At 53.7% G+C, this 19,733-nt stretch overlaps 1 protein-coding gene across 2 annotated transcripts in view; it reads left to right on the forward strand.

The window, feature by feature from the left end:
- ARHGEF7 (Rho guanine nucleotide exchange factor 7) overlaps positions 1–19,733 on the forward strand; it is a 74,598-nt gene that overhangs the window by 36,041 nt on the left and 18,824 nt on the right. For both annotated transcript variants that reach the window (XM_077753913.1, XM_077753914.1), the window contains exons 8-16: positions 1,858–1,980; positions 9,132–9,270; positions 9,991–10,050; positions 10,692–10,838; positions 12,184–12,270; positions 14,135–14,213; positions 14,403–14,542; positions 17,169–17,393; positions 18,530–18,623. In XM_077753913.1, coding sequence (XP_077610039.1) covers positions 1,858–1,980; positions 9,132–9,270; positions 9,991–10,050; positions 10,692–10,838; positions 12,184–12,270; positions 14,135–14,213; positions 14,403–14,542; positions 17,169–17,393; positions 18,530–18,623 — 1,094 coding nt within the window. The remainder of the gene's footprint in view (positions 1–1,857; positions 1,981–9,131; positions 9,271–9,990; positions 10,051–10,691; positions 10,839–12,183; positions 12,271–14,134; positions 14,214–14,402; positions 14,543–17,168; positions 17,394–18,529; positions 18,624–19,733) is intronic.

The following is a 19,733-nucleotide window of genomic DNA, read 5'->3' on the forward strand; positions in this document are numbered from 1 at the left end:
AGGGGGGGGGGGTGGGTGGGTGGGGGGGGGGGTGGGGTGAGGGGCCCAAGGAGGAAGGGGCTCCATGCCTGTGTTGTCCTGGCCGGCGGGAGGCCGAGGAGCGGGGAGGCACTGCCCGCCCGGACTGGGCTTGGCGCTGTCTTTCCAGGGGTTTGGAGGGTGGGAGGCGTGTTCCCCCAGACGGACTGTTTTTCCTGTGTGACTAGTTTGTCCTCGGTGAGCATGAGACAGGAGAGGGTCAGGGTCAGTTTACACACCTGAGTAACGTAGTTCACGGAGTGCCTGCCGGGTGCTGGAGGACTTGTAGTCCTGATGTGTGTGAGAACTTCCGCGTGACCTTTGATGTTTATTTGCCCGTGGACTTGATACAGCAGGGGGACGCTTGTTACTTCAGACTCTAGTTCTTTAGGTCACCAGAAGGACCAGGTAACTTTTTCTCTTGGAATCTGGTTGGTCTCTGGTTTGTCCTTCCTGTAGCTTCTTGTCTTTGTCAGTGTGGGAAGTGGGAGGGGTGCTGTGCCCTTCCCGGGCCCCAGGCTCACAGCTGGCTGAGCTTGGAGTAGGATCCAGGGTCCCTGCGGGCCCTTCCTCCCGGAAGGTGCACAGGGGAAGCGCAGGGGCAGTGCTGGCCTTCAGACACCCACGTTGTTTCCCCCTGGAGTGGTTTGCTGTGTGTGAGAGCCGTGCCTTAGGTGGCCGTGGAGAGGAGTTGGAGACTCGCAGCTTGCCTTCTGGTGAGTGGAGGTGATCTGCCGTCAGTCTGGGCTCTTTGCAGGAGGCCAGCCCTGGGAAGAAGTCGGTGTTCACCTCTGCTTTCCCCACCGGCAGTAGAGAAGATGCACTAAAGGCATTCATGTTTTTGCAGCACGTTTGCAGCGCCTCTTCTGGGCCTCTCCTGAGGCTTGTGAAAGCACAGATCTCCTGTCCACACCGCAGATGTTCGGATCTGAACACTGAAGTTCAGGGAGGAGCATGAGCTGCGAGTCCTGTGCCCGGTTGGGTCAGGCTGTGTCAGCTGCTGACTCAGTAGGACTTAGCTGCCCTGTGTGAGCAGCGGCCGAGTCTGCAAGAGGGAGAAGGCCTTTTGGTAGGAATAATGAGGCTGTAGTCGGAGGTGGAGCACCTTACCTGGTGGGGCCCACCTGAGGGCTTGGCCTCCATGTTGGGGTTGCCGCGCCTGCCCGGTTAACGACCATGCTGCGTGTGCCTTTTTGCATCCACCATTGGTGCTGATCATCCCCTCTCTGTTCTTCTTCTTCTTGAGAGCTTATGCCTTTTCCAGGCTCAGCAACTGTCCCAGCCTAGACTTGGGAAGAGGGGGGTCTATGGCTGTGCTCCATCTCCAGCTTTCAGCTGAAGGGAAAGCAGGCTGTGTGTGTGTGTGTGTGTGTGTGTGTGTGTGTGTGTGTGTGTGTGTGTGTGTGTGTGTGTGTGTGTGTGTGTGTGTGTGTGTGTGTGTGTGTGTCCGTGCGCACGTGTGTGTGCACATGTGTGCACGCCCGTCTTGATGCTACTTAAGTAGAAACCTCACCAACAACTTAACTATGAGAAATGTGTGCATTTCTCTCCCTGTCCGGGGGAGGGATGTGGGGTTTTGGCTGTGCAGTGCACAGGTGGGTGGTGGCGGCTGGATGTGGGAGAGAAGGAAGGGGGTGAGTTTGATGCCTGCTAGCAGAGCAGCTTTCAGGGTGGGTGCTCTCCCTGCCGGACTGCCGTGTGAACACTTAGGTTCTGAGATTTGTAGATTTTGTTTTCATGGAGGTGGTCTACCAGGAGGTCTCGGATTTTGTGTTTGTTACTTGGCAGTTTTCTATCCATGAAACTTGGGATTATTTCCTTTGTCTTGTGTGTCTCCAGGCTGCCAGAAGCCCAGCAGAGAGTCGGAGGATGCTTTTTAAATCTGATGCCGCAGATGAAAGCCTTGTACCTTGCGTACTGTGCCAACCACCCATCTGCAGTGAACGTTCTCACGGAGCACAGGTGTGCCTGCCGGACACCCTTACCCGGAGGGAAGGGACCTCTTGGGGGGGGTTCCCTCCATGTTGGCTCTTTTTGGCCACACGTTACAGGAAATACAGTGCTGATATTCACTTGTTTGTTCAGCGATTATAGTGCCTTAAAAGTATCTCTTAAGCTGAGTGCCTGAGAAGCATCGGTAAGGGGTCTCTGAGGTGCTGAGTACCATTTTTGGAGTAGAAAACAGTATTTTGAAAGTCTCCCTTCAGCTTGGAGCCCTTGGGACAGTGGATTGGAGGAGCTGGTAGGATTCTGGAATGGGGCTGCAAGCTAAATCCAGGATGCCAGAATCCTGTTTCTCCCAGTTTCTAAGAGTGGGAATATGGGAAGTGAAATTAGATAAGCTGCAAGAGAAAATGCTGGATTGACAATTAGGGCCCATATACGTATTTACGTATATGCTAAGGTTTCATTGTATGTGTGTATGTACGTGTATGCATGTATACATGTATATGTACATGTATATAGTTTTTTCTATATATGGTAAAACCTTGGTGTGTGGGCATAATTCATTCAGGAAACATGCTTGTAATCCAAAGCACTAGTATATCAAAATGAATTTTAAGAACCATTGACTCAATTGTGATTGTGTGACATTGGGCATCCCGTACTACTAGTATTGTAAGACATCACTCCTTTATCAAGTTAAAATTGATTTAGAAACGTTGGCTTGTCTCACAGAACAAGTTACTCGCAATCCAAGGTTTTACTTGGTGTGTGTGTGTGTGTGTGTGTGTGTGTGTGTAAATATAAAATGCTTGGCAGAGAAAATGTTTTGGTAATACTGAGTGTGCTCTTCAAACTCTAAGTTATTCTATGCCCCAGAATTGCAAGACCATATCTCTAGAGCTTGCCCATCTAATGATGTAGCTATATAAATTTAGATTGAAATGAATTTTTTTTTTTTAATTTTTTTTTTTTTTAAATGTTTTTTATTTATTTCTAGGAGAGAGAGAGAGAGACAGCGTGAGCAGGGGAGGGTCAGAGAGAGAGGGAGTCACAGGTTGAAACAGGCTCCAGGCTCTGAGCTGGCAGTCAGCACAGAGCCCGACGCGGGGCTCGAACCCACGAACCGCGAGATCATGACCTAAGCGAAAGTCGGACGCTTAACCGACTAAGCCACCCAGGCGCCCCAAGATTGAAATGAATTTAAGCAAAATTAAAAATTCAGTTCGACTAGCCACATTTCATGTACTCAGTAGTCACATGGGCCTGGCCTGAGAGCAGTGAATAGAATAAATTTATTATCCTAGGAACTTTGATTGCTTAACAATAGTCTGAACACAAATATGAGTGACCAAGTATAGTTTGGAATGAATTCTAGCCTCCTTGCAAGTCACCTGTCACCAGCGCAGAACTGTGTCCCTGCACTCTACTTTGTACATGTTTGATACTTGGGGTGTGTTGCAGGAGCTCAGCTCATCTGAGAATACTCCTGTACTTTGGGTGTATTAGGTTAGAAGAATAAAACCTCTTCTAACTGTAAAAATAATAATAAAATTAGGGTTGGGTCTTACAGGTACAACCTTAAATTTGAGACCATTAGCTTCAGCTTTTCAACCTGAAACAAAGCAAGTGGAGCTGACATATTTCCTGCTGGCTTGGTGAGAAAAGGCCACATCTTTTCCCAAGAACCAGAAGGTTGTGGAAGAGTGGCTCGGTCACTGGCCGGGGCTGCTCTGAGTACCGAGGTTCCATTTCTGCTTCTCAGGCATGAGCTTTGAGTAAGTGTGTTAGGAAAATTTTCACAGTGACTTTTGAAAACAGCAGTTAAAAAATTTTTTTAAACCATAAATGAAAAAAACTTTTAGTAGTGTAAAGGGTAGGTTATAGTAATATAACCTATATATAAAATACTTTTTTTAATGTTAATTTTTGAGAGCGAGTAGGGGAGGGGCAGAGAGAGAGAGGGGGAGTCCCAGAATTTGAAGCAGGCTCCAGGCTCTGAGCTGTCAGCACAGAGCCCGGTGCAGGGCTCAAACTCACGAACTGTGAGATCGTGACCTGAGCCGAAGTCAGACGCCTAACCAGCTGAGCCACCCAGGCACCCCTAGTTAAGTATATATTTTTTAAGTTGACTTATATTTGAGAGAGAAATACAGCGCAAGTGGGGGGGGGGGCAGGGAGAGAGGATCCCAAGCCGACTCTGCACTGTCAGGACTCCCGCTCATAACCATGAGATGATGACCTGAGCTGAAATCAAGAGTCAGGTGCTTAACTGACTGAGCCACCCAGGCGCCCCAGTTATAGTTAAATAGTTAATGAAGCAATTCAACTTAAAGACCCTTGGTAAGCAGACATGGCTGGGCTACTTATAAACTGAGCTGAGGCTAAAGTGTAGCATCCTGTGAGTGTGGCTGGGTTCTGTGGCAGTGGAGGGAGGGCCTCTGGCTTGTTTTGACCGGGTTTGAGTCCTGCCTCAGACTCAGCTGGTGAGCTGCAGGTAAGTCCCTTGCTTTCCCTGGGTTTTAGATTCCTCCTTGCAAAGTGCCTATTGGTACGGTTATTGTAGGTAGTAAGCAGAACGTGTGGGTCGGAACCGACTGAGCGATGCGAGTGCACCTGTGTGAATGCTAATTGTGGGTCCCATCTGCGCCCCTGCCCCAGAGGACCCTGGGCGTTTGTTTCTCGGTGTGCTCACATACTGAGGGGTCTCCGTGTGCCCTCCAGTGAATATACATTGGGATATACGGTGTTAGTGGAAGCGAGCCCCGAAGGACTGCGGCCCCCTGTCTGGTTAAGTATGCCTCCTCGCCATTGTGTATGTGGGGGGGGCTGCTGGGTGGGCGCACACCTTCCTGAAACCACGGCGCGTGTGTGCCCTTGCATGTTCCCCTACCTCCTCCTGGGAGTTAGATGGCCACAAAAGTTGAATGCAGGGATTACCTCTGTGTTTGTGCGAATCCCTCAGGAATTAGTGATGTGGCAGTGAGGAGATCTGTAGAAAGCAAGCATGATGTTAGGGTGAAATTGTAAGTCTTTAAAAATTCTCATTCTCCCTCCTTTTTGGGGACTGTGAGTCAGACTGGGAGTATAGCCTGTGGGGTAGACAGTGTTGAGGCTGATTCTAAGTATCTTTCCCTGTGGAAGTGAGTTCTAAAGACACCGTTTAAAGGGATTCAGACTGTTAAGTTTCCAAAACCGTTCTGAAGGGAGACGCCTGCTCGTAGGTGCTGTGATGTTCATCCCTCTTGTGTGGTATAACCGCAGTGACCGCTGTGTCCCAGCTGGGTTTCGGTGCCGCCTGTGCCCACAGTGACGGGGCAGGCTGCGTGCCGCTGCCACATGGTGTGTCGCGGTGGGGGGATGGGGGGTGGGATCAAGGCCTACAGGCACCTGGCGTGGCAGGGTGTGCTGCCCGTGTGCCCTCCTGAGGTCTCTGGGCAGCGAGGGCCCCGTTCTGCCCGCCGGTCACACCCTGCTTCCCCGGCCCAAGTTGGAATTGAGACGGGGTTGCGGTGGCTGGTGGCTCCTGCCCGCGTTCTCCGGTTCATTCTGCCATCTCAACCCGTAACCTCTCTCTCCTGCTCTCCTACGTGTGCAGGCGCACTTACGGGTTGATTCCCTATATCTGTGTTGAATATGTTGTTGGAGGATTGATTCAGTGTGCAGATTTGAGGTTTTAAGGTCCTTATTTGTGATCGTATGACAGTTCGTTGTGTTTAAATTCTGAGCGAGTCTTGGGCGGGCCTGCACCAAGCTGTCAGTGCTGTGGAAGAACTGACGGGGGCCGTCTGCGTTACCGCGATGGGAGACGTGTGTTTGGGGCTATTTTAAATGCGTTCGGTCTTGTAATTCAGTCTGTAAAATGAATTTTGTTTCTCCCCCAGCACTGAGACTGTTGCCTTCCTGCTTGGCCGCATGCTAGCTCCTTCGTTGGCGTCCACAGTGTCCTCTCAGTAGCTGCAGCGGAGCTGTGCTCTGCAGGCTTGGTTGGCAGCGTCTGTAGAAGTTAAGCTTGAAGGAGCCACTGCCTTCCGAAGTCGCTGCCACCAGCTGTGGGGTGACTGTGCGGATGTAGGAGATGGAACACGGTCTCTGAAGACCGAACTGTGTGCTTGTTCTCGCATCTGAGGTCATGGGTGTTGGAGAAGTCACTTTGGTTTGCATACATTTCTCAACTTCTCAGTGTTGGGGTGTTTCTGGAGGGTGAGGACTAGAACTTAGCTCTGTTACTGTTTCTGTGCCATAAATAGAGACAGAAAATTTCATTCCCATGATTCTAAAATGACTTCCGAATGGACTTTTCTGTGGTTTTTCTTGTGGTAGGAAAGGCCCTGTGTGGATCATACTTAAAGGGCTGAGGGTGCCTGGGTGGCTCAGTTGGTTGAGTGTCCAACTAACTCTTGATCTTGGCTCAGGTTATGATTTCACAATTCATGGGTTTAAGCCCTGTGTCAGGCTCTGAGCTGACAGCATGGAGCCTGCTTGGGATTGTCTCCCTCCCTCCCTCCCTCCCTCGCCCCCTCTCTCTGCCCCTCCCCTGCTCATGCAGTTGCTCTGTCTGTCTCTCTCAGAAAGATAAAGGAGTCAGAATATACTCCTAGTACCGTAAAGTTCCGATTGTACAGGGCTGTGCTTGATCAGCTGTCCACCACTTAGAGAAATGCCGGGAATGCATGGTTCCTCCTCTGTGAAGCTGTCCTTTCCCCCTCCTGTGTAGGGCCGGGCAGGGTGGTGGAGGAGATGGGTGTTGCTGAGGAAGGAGTGTGGAGTGTGGCACAGGCACCTTGTGTGGGACACAAAGCAGTTACACACAGTCAAAGGGGCCAGACCCTGGGCCCCCAGGCCCTACTTGGGGTCCGCCCCTACCCGTTCTGAGGAGGAGGGAGGCCTCCATGGTCCTGGTGCCTTCCTCTGTAGATGGCGTGCCGATGACGCTGTGTGCAGGCCCCGGGGGCTGTTGCGGGGATGCGGGTGCCCAGCAGGGTGCTTGTCCGGGAGCCATCGTCCCCTTCCCTCCACTCTTCCCGGCCTTTCTGCAGCTCTCCCTCCACCTACGCTGAGCAGAGGGGAGCACTCCCCCGTTACCCGCCCCTGCTAGTGGGGAGAAGTCCATGTGGAAGAAGGGAGGAGGCACACAGGTGCTGCCGGGTGCTGCTCCTGGCTAACAGCCCCATGGCCCCTGGTGTAGACACTGGGCCACCACTGTGCCAGGTGTCCATCCTTGCAGTCCCGGGAGTTTCCTGACAAACCCGTGCTCTGAAGACGCATACACGTTGAATCGTATCTCGATGACTTCTTTGATGGTTTTAAATTGTATCACCATGAAGGGCTGAGTTACAGGAATGAAAGTTATTTTCTCATCCTCATAAGCGTGTTCAGTTTGCATAACTAGGATTATGTGAAACCTTCCCCTTCTTTTATGATTTGCTTTGACAAAGTGTGTATACATGTTTCTTTAAAAGGTCAACTTAAAAACCTGTATGTGGATGGGTGGGCCGGTGGATAGATGGGTGGGTGGGTGGATGGATGGGCAGGCAGCGGGCAGGTACTACTAACCACACTGTCACCATGTTGCTCACACGGCCCAGGCGTGCGTTCTCACTGCAGTGCAGCAGCCTGTGCCTAACCAGCCACCGAGCTTCTGCAAACCCAAGTTCAGGGAGCAGCAGCTTCCTAAGGAAGTCTTGCATACGTAAGAAACGTAAGACTAGCTTGATAGTGATGGATTTAAGTGTTTTCAGCCTGAGGCTTGAAACCTTTTATTTCTGCGTTGGTTTGGTTAAGTGAACCGCTTTCTCTGGTGGGTATGATTGCAGAGTTGACGTGAGGTCACTTGTGGTTGGAGAAGAGGCGGGCTGTGCCAACACCAATTCTTGATGTTTCCAGCGTGAGCTTCCTTTAGTTGAACCGTAGGAAACTTGTGCAGTTTCAGGTGCTTTAGCGTAAGTGTGCTGTGCATGCTTCCACCAGGAGCCCTTAGTGTGGCTGGTGTTCCCAAGAAGCTTGGATGCTGGTGGCCGGGTGTAGCTGAGTGCAGGGAGAGGGGATGGAGGAGGTGAGGCGGTGGCTGGGTCCCTGCGGTCAGATCAGGCAACCTGCCCTGAGGACTGATGTGCTCAGTTTTTCTTGAGGATTTTTGCAGTTTTTTGGCTTTATTTATAGTGTTCTTCCCAGTAGGTGATGTGGGGGCTCCGAGGTCACCCTGCTCTTCGCAGAGGGTGAGTGAGCTGGTGCCTGCTCCTTCCCCGGCCTGTGTGTCCCTCCTGCCCCCCCTGCCTGGAGTGGAGCACGGGCAGCAGTGCGGATGCAGGCGGGGCCCCTAGCCGGGCCTCCAGTGCCACGTGCGCTAGAGAGGCAGGTGCAGGAGCGCCTGTCGGCACGAGTGCTGACGTGCCAGTGCCGTGTGATGCTCACCGCCGCGCGCCCAGCCCTCCTGAGTCACTCCAGATGCTGTGGCCGTTGAACTGGAGCATTTGGGGGCGGACCTGGAGTGCACGATCGTGGAGGCCTCGGGAGGGCGTTGCTGGCCGGCAGGTTAGATGAGCAGTGGGGTGAGTTGTCAGGAGCGGGAGGTAGGCAGGCACGGCTTTCAGCGCCTTGAATTTCCAGATGCGCGTTCAGTCTCCCCGGCTACAAGTGTGGCAGCGCTCTGTACCCCGAGGCTAAGCGGGGTGGTGACGTGACCGTGCCTTTGGCATTTTAAAGCCTAAGTGGAAGAGTCTGTCACCTGACGGTGTGCCTCGCGCCTGCTCCTCGCACAGAGCGCTTCAGGCTGTTGGGCGGCCTCCTGCGTGCCCAGGGCGTCCACGCCCTGGTTCACATCACTGTGGCCGTAAAGCATCTTTTACTTGTTTTTACCAGGTTGAGGGACCCGGAGAATGGCAGTCTTGTAGCTCAGCTGTGAACTAGGCTTGCTCAGGTGGCCTCCGCGAGAACGGGAGGCATGGTGGGTTTGCTTAGCGGACCGCCCGTGCTGGGTTTGCCTAGCTGGGTTCGCCCGTAACCAGAGCGATGCCATCAACTTTCTGTGGTGTTCCGTTTCATGTCTCAGTGTAGCCAGCGCCGGTGTGGCTCCAAGCACGAAGAGCCCGGTGCTGCTGGTGGGGTGGGCGTCCTCCCCTGCCCGCCCGCGGGCTCTAACCGCTGCGCCGCCCGCTCTCTCTGCTCAGCGAGCAGCTGGGAGAGTTCATGGAGACCAGAGGCGCCAGCAGCCCCGGGATCCTGGTGCTGACCACTGGCCTCAGCAGACCGTTCATGCGCCTGGACAAGTACCCCACGCTGCTCAAGGAGCTGGAGAGACACATGGAGGTACTGCCCGTCGCTAGGAGCCCCTCCGCTCCCGTCAGGGAAGCTCGCCGTCTGCGTCAGAGGTGGGACCCAACTAAAGTGTCTTTGCAAGGGTTTTTAACTTTAGGGATTTTCAAGACAATTTGGTAAATAGTAAGTTTTCTCCTTCCCCTCCGTCTACAAAATTATGTGACCTTCTTCAATTCTCTCCCCCATGCTGCTGTTAGAAAAATCTCCAAAAGCTATGAAATGTTAAGCTCCGTTTTAAGCAGCATTGAGGAGCCCTGTTAGGAACACGTGGTTACAGACAGTATGTGCAGTGTATGTGCAGTAAGAAGAGGGAAAGGCCCCATCAGTTCATGGTGGGTGTTTATCTTATTCTTGAACAGCAGACCACAGGCCTGGCAGAAACTCGGGTTCAAGTTGCCGTGTGTAGGCGAAGGTCGGCGACCTTTCCCTGTGAGGGGTGGGCCCTCTGGCCCCTTCCTCGCCAGCCCCCTGCTGCAGCGAGCCCGGTGCGGGGAGGAGATGCCTGCTCGTGCCGTGGGCCTGTGTCTTCTAAACCTCGGTTCCCCCAAAGTCCACCGGGCCCATGAGAGTATGGACGGCACCTCAGTGCTGAGACAGACAGGTCGTGCTGTGGGTTGAAAGGGTCGGGACAGTTCCAAGCTGGTCTCTGGTGTGCCTTTTGAAGAAAAAAGTTTGCGTCGTGAAAGCTAATAGTGTTTCTTGTATTCAAAGGATTACCATCCGGATAGACAAGATATTCAAAAATCCATGACTGCCTTCAAAAACCTCTCAGTAAGTGATTAAGCATATTGTGGTCTCCCCAACCCTGCAACATTATGACAAATGAATGTAGAGAAATTTATTACCTAAAAAAAGTTGGATGACAAAAGAAAATGAGAGCGAGAATTAGGGTGTACTCCGTACAAACTAATCACAGGAGTTCACCTACCATGGTGGTAAGTTGCCACGCTTCACTGTGCACCCGGGGCTGTGCACCCCGGGAAAATGGTCACTGAGCCTTTAAAAAGGCACCATGTGATTGACACTGGTTCCTCGCGGAGGTCCTGCTCTGCGGGCCGTGTCCTCCGTGAGGACCAGGGGGCCTTTTCCGTCACCGTGCTGTTCACTTTCGGTGTTTCCGGAACGCGCCTGGCTGACCGCACGTGCAGCACGCCCTCCTCGCCCTGCTCAGTCCCTGTGCCGGCAGAGCCCAGAAAAGCCAGAAAACGCCTTCCCGTGCAGTTTGCATGTCTTCTAAAAGCGGCAAGATCTGCTGTATCGTTCTACAGCTGTTTCTCATTCCAGAGCTCTTAGTTCCGTGCTTGTGAATTCAGCATTTCCTCCTTCAGACGTGATGTGTCTTAAAGCCGGGTGGCCAGTAGCTGGGCTCTGGGAGCCCCTGTGTCTTCTGACCGTGGTGCTGTGTGTCCCAGGCCCAGTGTCAGGAGGTGCGGAAGAGGAAGGAGCTGGAGCTGCAGATCCTGACGGAAGCCATCCGGAGCTGGGAGGGGGACGACATCACGACCCTGGGCAGCGTCGTTTACATGTCACAGGTCATGGTCCAGTGTGCCGGGAGCGAGGTGTGTGGGGCAGGAGCACCGTGGCCGCGTGCGCCACTCTGCCGAGCGCGGGGACACGAGTGGAGGGACAGGGTGGCCGCGGGGCTGGCACGGTTCGGGAAGCATTCAGATGCATTGGGGAGAAATGGGGTTGAGAGCTGACCATCATCTGGATTAAGTGAAATTTGTTTGGTAAATGCTTTCTCAGATTCCTCAGCGGCAGGCAAGAAGGAAAAAACACTTTAGAATGTTATGCTTTTGTGATGGTGTAATGGATTTTAAAGTAAAGTCAAATTTAATAGGATTTTTGTATCCTAATTTGTCATGTTTTATCCTTGCTTAACATAGAAGTGGCTTCCAGCATATTAGTGAGGCTCCCTCACCATGGACCACTTGACTGGTTTGGGTCCAGCCGGGAGGAATTACGATCGGTCTGTGTCCACTGAAAGGGGCCATCGGACAGGACCACTTAGACCCCAGACACAGCCCAGAGCAGCGTGTATGTCCCTGCCTGGCCCGGGCTTTTCTGTAACACGGGCATTCTAGAAAACCCGTTCTGGTGCTTCAGGTCATTGCACTTTCTCTGTTCTCTCTGCTGGTTGGCAGTTGCTTATGGAAATCAGTGGTCTTGTGGGCTTGGGTGAAGTGAGAGGTGAAACCAGGATCTTGTTTCACTGCCCGAGTTACACGTTCGCTGGGCCACTCAGCAGTCTCTCGGTGCGTTTCTGCCTACTGTGTATGTGTACAAACAAAACAAACCAGTAACAGTGAATGACCCACTTTCAAACATGAAACTCTTCGGACTGTAAGAAAGCTGAAACTAACTTCAGTTTGGGGATCCTAAGAAATTAGTGCTGTCTTTACTGCTTCGACTCAGTCTTTCCAGAAACCATGTTTTAGTCACACACTTCTAAACTTAGGGAAATGTTTCTTCAGTTTTTAAACAGTGTTTTCTTTATAAAACAGTGCTAGTGGCTGCTCACAAAATGTTTCCAAGTTACAACTGAGAAGGTTGTACAGATTTCTTCTTGGAGGGGAGAGGGCTCTCAAGCCTGTGCTCTGAGCAGTGCATTCTGTTCACGAAGACTTCTGTCCTCTCTTAACTATCAAAAGAAAGCTTTAGATTAGTTAAAAATAGTTAATGGCAGAGGTGAACTCCTTAGCCAACTTGTTTTTAAAAGATGCTGCCTGGGCTACCAGTGAGTCTAAGACCTTATCATAATTCTGTCTCTATTTAATTTAGCTGATAAAATTCGGTAGAAAGACGGACATACGGTATGTTTCATGAGGCCTAATGTAAATATTTGTTCTCACATTTGTGTATTTTGAAACAAATCACTTGGGTTTGTTTGCTCTTCTGCATTAGGAAAAGAATGAGAGATACCTTCTGCTCTTCCCCAGTAGTTTGCTGATGTTGTCTGCCAGCCCTCGGATGAGTGGTTTTATCTATCAGGTAATGGACATTTTAAGTTTACACGTTACTGTTCACTGTGGATCTGAGAGTCTGTTCCAGGCTTATTTTGGATTTCGCGTGAAGTACGACTCGTGTGTCCTCGTACTGTGCACGGACCCCGCGTGTATAGTGTCACCGAGTCGAGTAGGTCACACTGCGCCCGTTTCCGCATGACCGCAGATGTCCCTGCGCTGCTCCTGAGCAGACCCGGCAGGGACCCAGGGACCCCGTAGGGCTGCCTCCTAAGGGCACAGGCTGAGATGACCTGCCCGAGGCCTGTCTTAGTTGGCCCTTCTTTCCTGGCCACTTCCTTCGGAGCCGGGGACGCTGGCCGAGGCCGGCCTAGTGCACCTAGTAGATCACGGAACCTTTCTCCGTTCGGTCGTTTTGCTGACACTGAGAAGATGGGCCCCTGATGTAAGAAGGACACGCAAAGGGAGAGGTCTCTCTCCGCAGGAAAGTAACCTGCAGTGTCAAGTAGCTTCTTTTTCTCTAATAGCTGCTTGGGCCTCACCGCGGTTTTCCGCGACTTTAGAGCAGCTTGCCCCTCCCAGGTTTCTGGGCCTGGCCAGTCCTCAGTCCTGCCAGCAGGGGTCGCCACGAGGTGCATTGTTCTGTGTCGTCCCGGACACGCGCACGGGTGGGTCATGAGTCCCAGGTGTCTGTGGCGTGTGCGCCTCCACAGAGAGCTTGGTCCCCAGAGGAGGAGCTGTCACACACTTACCCCAGAAGGAGCACTCTACAGGTAATGATGAAGCTGACGTGTATAGTAAACCCAGAAAACCTGTGCCTCCAAGTTCGTGAGTGCACCTACCCCGGTTCCCCAAATCAGCAGCCCCCCCTCGTCGGTGGCCCCCACCAAACACAAAGCTGAGTCCTTTCCGCCAGCACGCTTTGGCTTTGTGGTTTGTACCCCGAGAGTCTGGGATCAGCTCTGCTGTGACCCGAGGGAGCAGAGGCGGCTGTGCGGGGCAGGCTTGGCGCCCTGCCACGTTCTCCCTGGGCGTTGGCGTTGACATGCCGGTGGGGGCCTCGTGCCCCCAGCGGGCCCCTGCTTTCGCGTTCTGTGTGTGGTGGCCTGGGAAGGGCGTCGGAGTGCTGGTGACCGTGCTCTGTTCATGGTCAGTATCCACGTCGGGCTTTGAGGGACGTGGAACAGGATCGAGTCCGGGAATGTTCCGTGCGCCGGTGTCGCTGTGGTTGAGCATGGTGCTGCCGCTGCGTGGTCTCCAGAACTTCCCGGGGCTGCCCCCCCACTTGGTGTGCTCAAGACTTGGAGATGGGGACGCAGGGCACAGCCGTTTCCACGTACCTCCAAGCAGAAATGCCCGGTGCCATCTAACGTGCCACCTGATGACCTTGTGACGGGCACTCCGTTTGCGCAGATGGGCAGGGAGCTGCCCCATGTACCGTCCCGCGGGAGCTCCCAGCCGGCTGCGCCACGGCCAGTCCCCCTCGGTTCCGGTCTCTGCCCAGAAACCTGCTTCTCTGCAGGCGGTGTGGCCCTGCACCGCCCCTTCCCTGGAGCCTTGGCCGCTGTTGGTGGTTTTTTGCCCCGCGCTGTTGGTGGTGATTTGCTTGCAGCCCGACTGGAGTGACGAAAAGCATCACATGGAATTTGTGTTCATTGTAGACCTTACTGAAGCTTACTGCTGGCTCCATTTCTCTTTTATTATGGTGTTATGGTTTCTTACTTGATGTAAAAGTCTGTAATACACATGCACGTGGCAGAGTCAGACAGCTGTTTCGCTTTACGGAGTGCTGCTGCCATTTCTAAAATCATTAATACTTGTTTTGATAACCGTACCTTCTTTACTAGAAAAGCACTAATTGTTTTTTTTTTGTGGGGGGGGGTCTTTTTTAGGGAAAGCTACCGACGACAGGAATGACAATCACAAAGCTTGAGGACAGTGAAAATCATAGAAATGCATTTGAAATATCAGGTGATAGGCCAGACTTTGTGGCTGTCTGTCTGTCCGGTGGTGAGCGACAGCTCACTGTGTGCGTGCACTTTGTGGCTGGACCGCCCGAGGGCTGTGTCAAGCACTGCTGGCCTCTCTGCGGGGGGTGTGTGAACACGTGCGCCGTCCGCCTGTGTGCCCGCGTCAGCGTATCCCTCCCCCCCCACCCAGGGAGCATGATCGAGCGGATCCTGGTGTCCTGCGCCAGCCAACAGGACGTGCACGAGTGGGTGGACCACCTCCAGAAGCAGACGAAGGTCGCCTCTGTCGGCAACCCCTCCGTCAAGCCCCATTCTGTGCCGTCTCACACTGTAAGGACCCCGCACTTCTCCCTCCACGCGGCGGTGGGGGGGCGGGGCTCTGAGGGCCGGGAGGGGTGTCAGCAGGTGAGCAGGTGCATCGAAGCACCATCAGTACGTGGGTCGAGAGTAAACACTCGTGCCTGCGTTTCTCTGGGGCCCTGGCGAGTCCCTGTCACACAGCTCATGGCCTCACACCGGCGGCTCCCAGGTGAGGCCTCCCTGCAGGTGGTTTGGAGGCCGGCCCTCGGAGCTGCCTCTGCTCAGAGTCACCTAGAGGACTAGCTTTCGGGGGCTTTTCACCTAAAACCTCAAGAGCCACCGGTCCACATGTGCTTTTGTTTTTTCCTGAGAATCTTAACTGTGTTCTGTTGCACCAAAAAACACAAATATTTATGGTGATCCAAAGGGCTGGGGGCACCTGGGTGGCTCAGTCAGTTGGGCATCCAACTCTTGGTTTTGGCTCAGGTCATGATCCAGGTTCTTGGGGTTGTGGGATCGAGCCCTGCGTAGGCTGTGCACTGAGCATGGGGCTGACTGGCGGTTCTCTCTCCCCTCTGCCCCTCCCCCACATGTGCTCTCTGTAAAGTACAAACATAATAAAAAGCCCAGATTCATGTGGAAGGCTTTAAAATGTGGCTTTTGACTCATTGTTTTGATTTTGAGAAATCCATTTATCTTAGAAGAGCTAACCAGCTCTTTGACTTTTTAAATACTTAAATATTTCACAGTAGCTCAGCACAAAGTGTCCATGGAGTTTAAAACTTCTCCTTACTGGTGTTTTATGCTGAAGATACTGGAATGGAGCCCTTTTCGTGTGCTCCTCTTTCTCAGACAGCGTTCAAGTACATGCCCCTTTCCACAGGTGCCCTGTGAGTACACAGCCTTTCCAGGTGGCACCTCTTTCTCACGTTCGTGTCAGGTGGTCACGAGCTTTATTTGGACTTTCTACCAAGCGGCTCACTTCCACTTCCACCTCCTCACTGCTGCAGTGTTTGCTCAGGAAGAGTGACTGTAGCCAGCATTCTTTTTTTTTTTTTTTAAATATTTATTAATTTTGAGAGCACATGCGTGAGCCGGGGAGGGGCAGAGAGGGAGAGAGAGAATTGCACTGGGGCTCCACGCTGTCAGCACAGAGCCCGATGTGGGACCTACGCTCACAAAACCGTGAGATCATGACCTGAGCTGAAACCAAGAGTCGGGTGCTTAACCGATGGAGCCTCCAGGCGCCCCTGGTAGCATAGCCTTCTGACAAGTTTCATCGTACTCCATTTCTCTGGATAGCTCGCAGGTGGAAACTACCCTTTCGCTTTAGCCAGTGTTGCGTTTTGGGTGACTCTGGCCATTTGTAACTCTCTATACTTGGAAAAAAAGAAAGCTAAAGCCACTTAGCTCCGTGGAACTAAGTGTACTGCAGAGCTACTGTGTGTGCGTGTGTGTTCCCGAGGAGACGTGGCGGTCAGTACTGCGTCACAGCGTCAGCACCCTGGCGGTGTGCCTCACACACAGGCTTCTAGAGGGTTAGGCGTCCTTCGGAGGTGCCTCCTCCTGCATTCGGCTGAGGCCACCTTGAAGAAGAGTCTCATTCAGGCACAGATCGTGACCTCTGGACTTCTTTAAAGAGGAACCAGTGTGAATAGTATAGTGTAGGGGTCGTGTGAACTGTGAGGACATGGGGCACGCCCAGGCACCCCCGAACCGGGACACCCGTGTGGCTCCCGCAGGAGGTGTTTGCTCTGGTACTGGAGCGCCCTGGCAGCAGCCGGTGCCAGGCTTCTCGTTCAGCGTGTTTCACACGGAGAGTTCTTGTGAGCGAGGACCTCACTCATGATTTCCAGCTCATGGAACTTCATCTGTTTTCAGCTTGCCTCGTTGTTGTGGGTAATTTGAGGTCATTGGCTGATTTTGAGCATTGAACCTTTTTGCATTTAATTGTCAACATGATAAGAGTATTTTCAGTTTCTCCAGGAAAATAAACCCTATTATTCTTCCAAAAAATTAGATTTTATATAGCTTTATTTTGATTAGAGCAGATTTTTCCGGGAAAATGTTTTATACTAGGAATTGGCAAAATTTTTCGTAAAGAGACAGTAAAATATTTTCAACTTAAAGGCAGTGTGGTTTTTCTTTGGTTTTACAGCCGTCAGCAGGAGCAGGCCTGGCTGTGTCCCTGGAAAAGTTACTCATTCATTCATTCATTCATTCATTCACTGAAAACAGGCATTTGGGCCTTGCTTTGCCTACCCATGAATCACCAGGTGGCAAGTATGTCCCTGGAGAGAACGACCCTCCCTCTCGCCACATTTCCCAGGACAAGAAATGCCTGTTCTTGTACAAAATTGTGACCCGTGCCCAGTGGGACCTCTTTATGCGGTGTTCCTCCGTGGCAAACAAAGGTGGTGGGGGGTACTAGGGTCTGGGCCCCCGCATCCTGCTCCCCCAAGCTGACCTGACGCAGAGCAGACAGGTGTTCTGGAAGTCGCCTGCTTTGGGTTGGAGAGTAAAGAGATGATGGCCACTTGGGTTTTTTTCACTGGGAGTGTTTGAGAAATGGGCAGAACCTCAGGGGTCTGGTGGAGGGACCCCTAAGGACAACTGTCATGTTCTGCTCCCTCTCGGTGTCTCTGCCCACCCCCAGCTCCCCTCTCATCCGATCGCGCCGTCCGGCAAGCACGCAGACAGCAAGCCAGCGCCCCTGGCGCCCGCCTACCACACGCTGCCTCACCCCTCCCACCACGGCACTCCGCACACCACCATCAACTGGGGGCCCCTGGAGCCTCCGAAGACCCCCAAGCCGTGGAGCCTGAGCTGCCTGCGCCCCGCCCCGCCCCTGCGGCCTTCAGCTGCCCTCTGCTACAAGGAGGTGAGGTCTGAGTGTGGCCAGCACCAGCGTGACTTTGCTGCGTGTTAGGCCAGCTGTGCTGTGCTTCGTTCTGGTGCATTCAGAAATCCGGAAAATCCCGTTTCTGTCTGTGATTCTGTGACGTGAGGAAAGTGCTAATCGCCGGAGAACCGCAGCCTTGCCTTGCAGTGCCTTCGCCAGCGGGCCCAGCTCCCCGCCGCCCAGAGCCAGGGCCCAGAGGGTCCCCCGGGCTGTCCGCCCGCTCAGCCTGACCTGACCATGCACGTCTTGCTTGTGCTGGGCTTGCTAACTTCTGGGCTACTCTGCTCGGCCCCAGGACCCTTTTCCAGGCCTGAGTGAGGGCCACCCACAAACCCTGCATTTATCACCGAAAGCTGTTGGAGACCAAGAGAGCACGTGCACAGTAAAAGTGGCAGAATGTGGTTTGCCTGATACACGTGTTCTCTGCTCCTGTGTTGGTGGGCTGTGCCTTGTGCTTTGACACCAGGCCGCTTCTGCTAAACCTGCTTTCAGGAAAGGAAGCATCTTAAGAAAAGTGCTCTGAGGAATATAGTATTTGAGAAATCTGGTGACTACAGCGCTGGGTGTGGTTGTGAGTGTAAGCATGGGGGGCCCGAGCGCGAGCCTGAGCGTGGGGGTGAGGCCGTGTGTCCCAGTCCACCTCTCTGTGTCAGCTGAGCTCCCTCTCGTCCGAGGACCTAGGCCCTCGTCATTGCCAGCAGCCCTAAATGCTTTACCCCACGGAGGTCCTATGTAAATTATAGTCTGTCCTTTACAGGCTCTTGTTTTCATTAGTTTTGCTGTTTAAGACCTGAGTCCTGCTGGTGGTCACAGGCCCAGGCACGCGGTGTCCTTGCCGTGGGCGACTACGGGCCCGGGACACCTGCCTGATGTGCTGTCCCAGTGCTGTGACTGCTTGAGGAACGGGAGGGTTTTATCCGAACCCGCAGCCTCTTCCTCTCACGCCGGTGCCCGGCAGCTGGCCGGGACCACACGGCGGGAGTGAAGTACAACACTCTCCACCGCGGGGGGCTGAAGTGACTTCCTGCTTCATGCTGTCACCCTCACTGGTGCTCCAGGAAAAATTCGTGCTTTTGGAATTTGTCAGAATATCTTTTTCCGTTTTCTTTCCCTAGGATCTTAGTAAGAGCCCGAAGACCATGAAAAAGCTGCTCCCTAAGCGCAAGCCTGAGCGGAAGCCTTCGGACGAGGAGTTCGCCCTGAGAAAAAGTGAGTACGTGCTGCGGGGGTCGGTGAGGACACAGGTCTGTCTGGGGCACAGCGTTCCTGGGGTAGAGGCATGGCTGATGGCTTTCCGAAGGCTTGAGACTGATGTCGGGGCCTGGGCCTTAATGCCACATCTATAGGAAGTCGAGGGGCGATGGCAGCAGACTGTTTTCAGGAGCAGGAGAGCTGCCTGGTGCCCATGGTGAAACGCCCGCGTTGTGCTCCCCGTGATGGGCGGCTCACGGTCTCTTGGCCTCGTGCTGCTCTCGTCCTGGGAAAGCCGGGCCAGGGTGCAGGGTTGACCCGCGACCGCCTGCCCTTCTCTGCCCTCCTTGCCCTCTGCTTTGCACCTGTCGGGGGCTGTGGCTGCGTGGCCGCAGCTCTCTGTCCTCCCTGTGGATGTCCCGGCCTCGCAGCCCAGCGCACGCCTGTGAGACGCGGATGCGCTGGGGCCTGGGCGCTTGATTTCCCGGACAGCCTTGCACGCACGAGGGCCCCGCTGATAGTGAGTAAGCAGAGCTATTCCCAGAAGGTGGTGACTGGAGAAATGGGGTGCGCGTGCTCCCATCCACCCCCCTTGCCATACGTGCCTGTGCCCACACGCCCACCCCCGCCCACCCGCTCCCTTTTAATGCCAGGCCGGTTTCTGGTGTGACAGCGGAGGGCCTCCGTGGGCACAAATGCCAGGGGGACGACCTCGGAGGGGAAGACGGCCCAGGTCGTGGGAGCCTCGGGCACGTGGTGGGTGCCGTGTCCCTGCCCCTCAGTGCCTGCCCGCCTCTGCACCCCTTGCTCCCCACGTGCCCACGTCCTGCCGTGGGTCTCCCTGACTTTCTGGAGCACTGCTCTTCTTGGCCCTACTCATTGGGGCCTTTCAGGGATTTATTTATTAAAGAAGGTGCAGCGGGGAGAGGTTTCCGGTCGGAACACTAGTGTGGCTGATACCAGCCCAGGGAGGGGCTGCTCAGTGCGGGGCCTGCAGGCGCCTTGGGGCCCCGGCAGCGCGTGTGGCTCCACCACGTGTGGGCGCTGTCCCCGTCGGGGCGGCAGGCTGGGAGTGGTAGAGGCAGTGATGGGCCTGGACGCTGTCCCACAAACGTGGCCCCGTGCACC

The sequence above is a fragment of the Crocuta crocuta genome, unplaced genomic scaffold (genome assembly GCF_008692635.1).
Source record: "Crocuta crocuta isolate KB4526 unplaced genomic scaffold, BGI_CrCroc_1.0 scaffold31, whole genome shotgun sequence".
Taxonomy (NCBI): domain Eukaryota; kingdom Metazoa; phylum Chordata; class Mammalia; order Carnivora; family Hyaenidae; genus Crocuta; species Crocuta crocuta.